The sequence below is a fragment of the Salpingoeca rosetta genome (assembly GCF_000188695.1).
Source record: "Salpingoeca rosetta unplaced genomic scaffold supercont1.26, whole genome shotgun sequence".
NCBI lineage: Eukaryota > Choanoflagellata > Craspedida > Salpingoecidae > Salpingoeca > Salpingoeca rosetta.
Genome location: NW_004754908.1, coordinates 355499 through 357683, shown reverse-complemented (window position 1 = coordinate 357683; position 2185 = coordinate 355499). Strand labels below are relative to the sequence as shown.

The 2185-nt window shown below is 54.9% G+C and overlaps 1 protein-coding gene across 1 annotated transcript in view; it reads left to right on the top strand.

Annotated features, from left to right (window-relative positions):
* Window positions 1-2014, top strand: part of PTSG_09547 (uncharacterized protein) — a 6337-nt gene extending 4323 nt beyond the window's left edge. Inside the window, exons 15-16 of the mRNA XM_004989919.1 lie at window positions 538-741; window positions 1030-2014. Of these exons, the coding sequence (XP_004989976.1) occupies window positions 538-741; window positions 1030-1652 (827 nt within the window). The 3' untranslated portion in view covers window positions 1653-2014. The remainder of the gene's footprint in view (window positions 1-537; window positions 742-1029) is intronic.
* The last annotated feature ends 171 nt before the right edge of the window (window positions 2015-2185 follow it).

The following is a 2185-nucleotide window of genomic DNA, read 5'->3' as shown; positions in this document are numbered from 1 at the left end:
AGTTCCGAAAACCCAATTCCCGCCACCTTCTCGTACTCCAACACTTTCTCCACCTGATACCTGCAAATCCAAACATTTTTACCCAGGAGATTAATATCACACTCCACCCCGCCAAGCATATTCAGATAATCAACCCTCTAAAAAAGGAGTACATCTCTGTAAGTCACAGTTTGTGCCAGTACGTCCAAACCTATATGGGTGTGTGCGCGTGTCACCGCGTGTGTGTGTGTGTGGGTGTCTCGGTGGGTGTCTGGGTGGCTGTGTGGGTGTGTGTGTGTGTGTGTGTGTGTGGTGGTGTGTGGTGGTGTGTGGGTGGGTGTGTGGGTGGGTGTGTGGGTGGGTGTGGGTGTGCGCTCTAAGTGTGTGTGGGTGTGTGCAGTGTGTTGCATACCCAGGTGTGCTCAACACCATTGCGTGTTGTGTCGGGCCAAACCAGACCCCAGATCTCACACATGCACACATACACACATGCACACACGTGCACGACCAACAAACAACCAAAACAACTCCCCAACCCGTGTTGCATTTGATGTGCAGTTGATTCAATTGGCTCGCTGTCCAAGGACGTGTGGTCTCCGTTTTATCCGCCGCGCGAGGGCATCTTGAAACTCCGCGAACGTCTTCGTGGCGCTCTGATGGAGTTTGATCCAGACTACGACCAGAAGTCGTCGGGCGTTGTGTTCATCTCGCGCGACAAAACAAAAGCTGTCCGCTCCATCACAAACCAGGACAAGCTCATTGGTGCGCGTGCGTGTGCGTGTGTGTGTGTGTGTGTGTTTGTATACTTGTGTGCTTGCGCGCGCGCGTGTATGCGTACGTGATTCTGTGCTTGTGCATGCTCGGCAGTGGTTTGTTGTCGCGTTGCTGCTTGAGTACCACATTGTTTCAGCAACACCACGGGCTCACTTGCTTGTCCTTTCCATACACGCGCACACACCGCCTGCTAACTGCTGGTTCTGACTCCGACGCCACCACAAACACCACCACCGCCGACGCCACCACCCAACCACCACCACAATCATGGCGCAGCTGCGCTTGCGGAAGCGTTTGGGGCGGATCGCGTCACCATCCACCACGGGACAGAGCCGCTGCACGAGCAGCTGGCCATGTTTGCAACGGCAGACTTGATCCTCGGCTCACACGGCGCAGGCCTGAGCAACGTGGTGGTGGCCAAGCCAAACACGCCCGTTGTCTTCTTCCCGCTCAAGCCGCACGTTGACCGCACGTTTGGGCACCTCTGCACCGCCCTCAACCTCCCGCAGTGGGTGTTGTCAGACGTGTCCTCGTACTACTACGGCAACTTTGGCGACCTGTCCACTTTGCAGATCAAGGCCATCGTGCGCACTGCCAAGAAGGCGTACGCACATGTACACGAGACTGAGCGCACCGGTGCTGCTGGCGATGATGATGATGATGATGATGGCAATGACGGCGACGCGTTGAACGTTGATGACTTTGCTGCGGATGAGAGCTCGGCCGCACTGAACGAGCACGCGTCCTCACCAAGCGCACCAGCTTCTTCATCGGCCACGACCAAGAAGAAGAGGAGGAAGAGACAGGACAGCGACGAGGCGAAGACGGCCACGAAAGCGCGCCGCTCGCGTCGCCAGCGCCGCAGGAGGAAGGCAGCGCCCACACGCACGGAGCTGTAGTGCAGTGTTGAGTTCAGCATGACCCGCGCCCGTGTTGTTTTTGCATTTGCACGCACATGCTTGCTTGTAGGCAACTTTTCAGCCACCTCCAGTTCGACCTTGTTCCCCCTCGTGACTTTTTCATCACGCAACACTTCAACACCACCACCGTCAACACACAACACTTCCACCAACACCACCACCACCACCACAACCCCACCTTTTCAATTCCTCTCTCATCAGCTCCACTTGCGTTTTGGTCCTCGATTTTCTTCTGGACATGCATGCATGCATGCGATGCGAGTTGTGTTCGTCTTGCTGACTTTTGCATGATGATGTTGATGGAAAGAGAAACCAAAACCAATTCAAATCCTTCACACGCAACCAACGCATGGTATCAACAAACACATTTGTATGCAAGCCCTGGCTTCACTGCCAGCCAATGCAACGGATTCACACACACACACACACACACACACACACACACACACACACACACACACACACACACACACACACACACGTACGTACGTACGTAAGTTACGTCGTTCGTT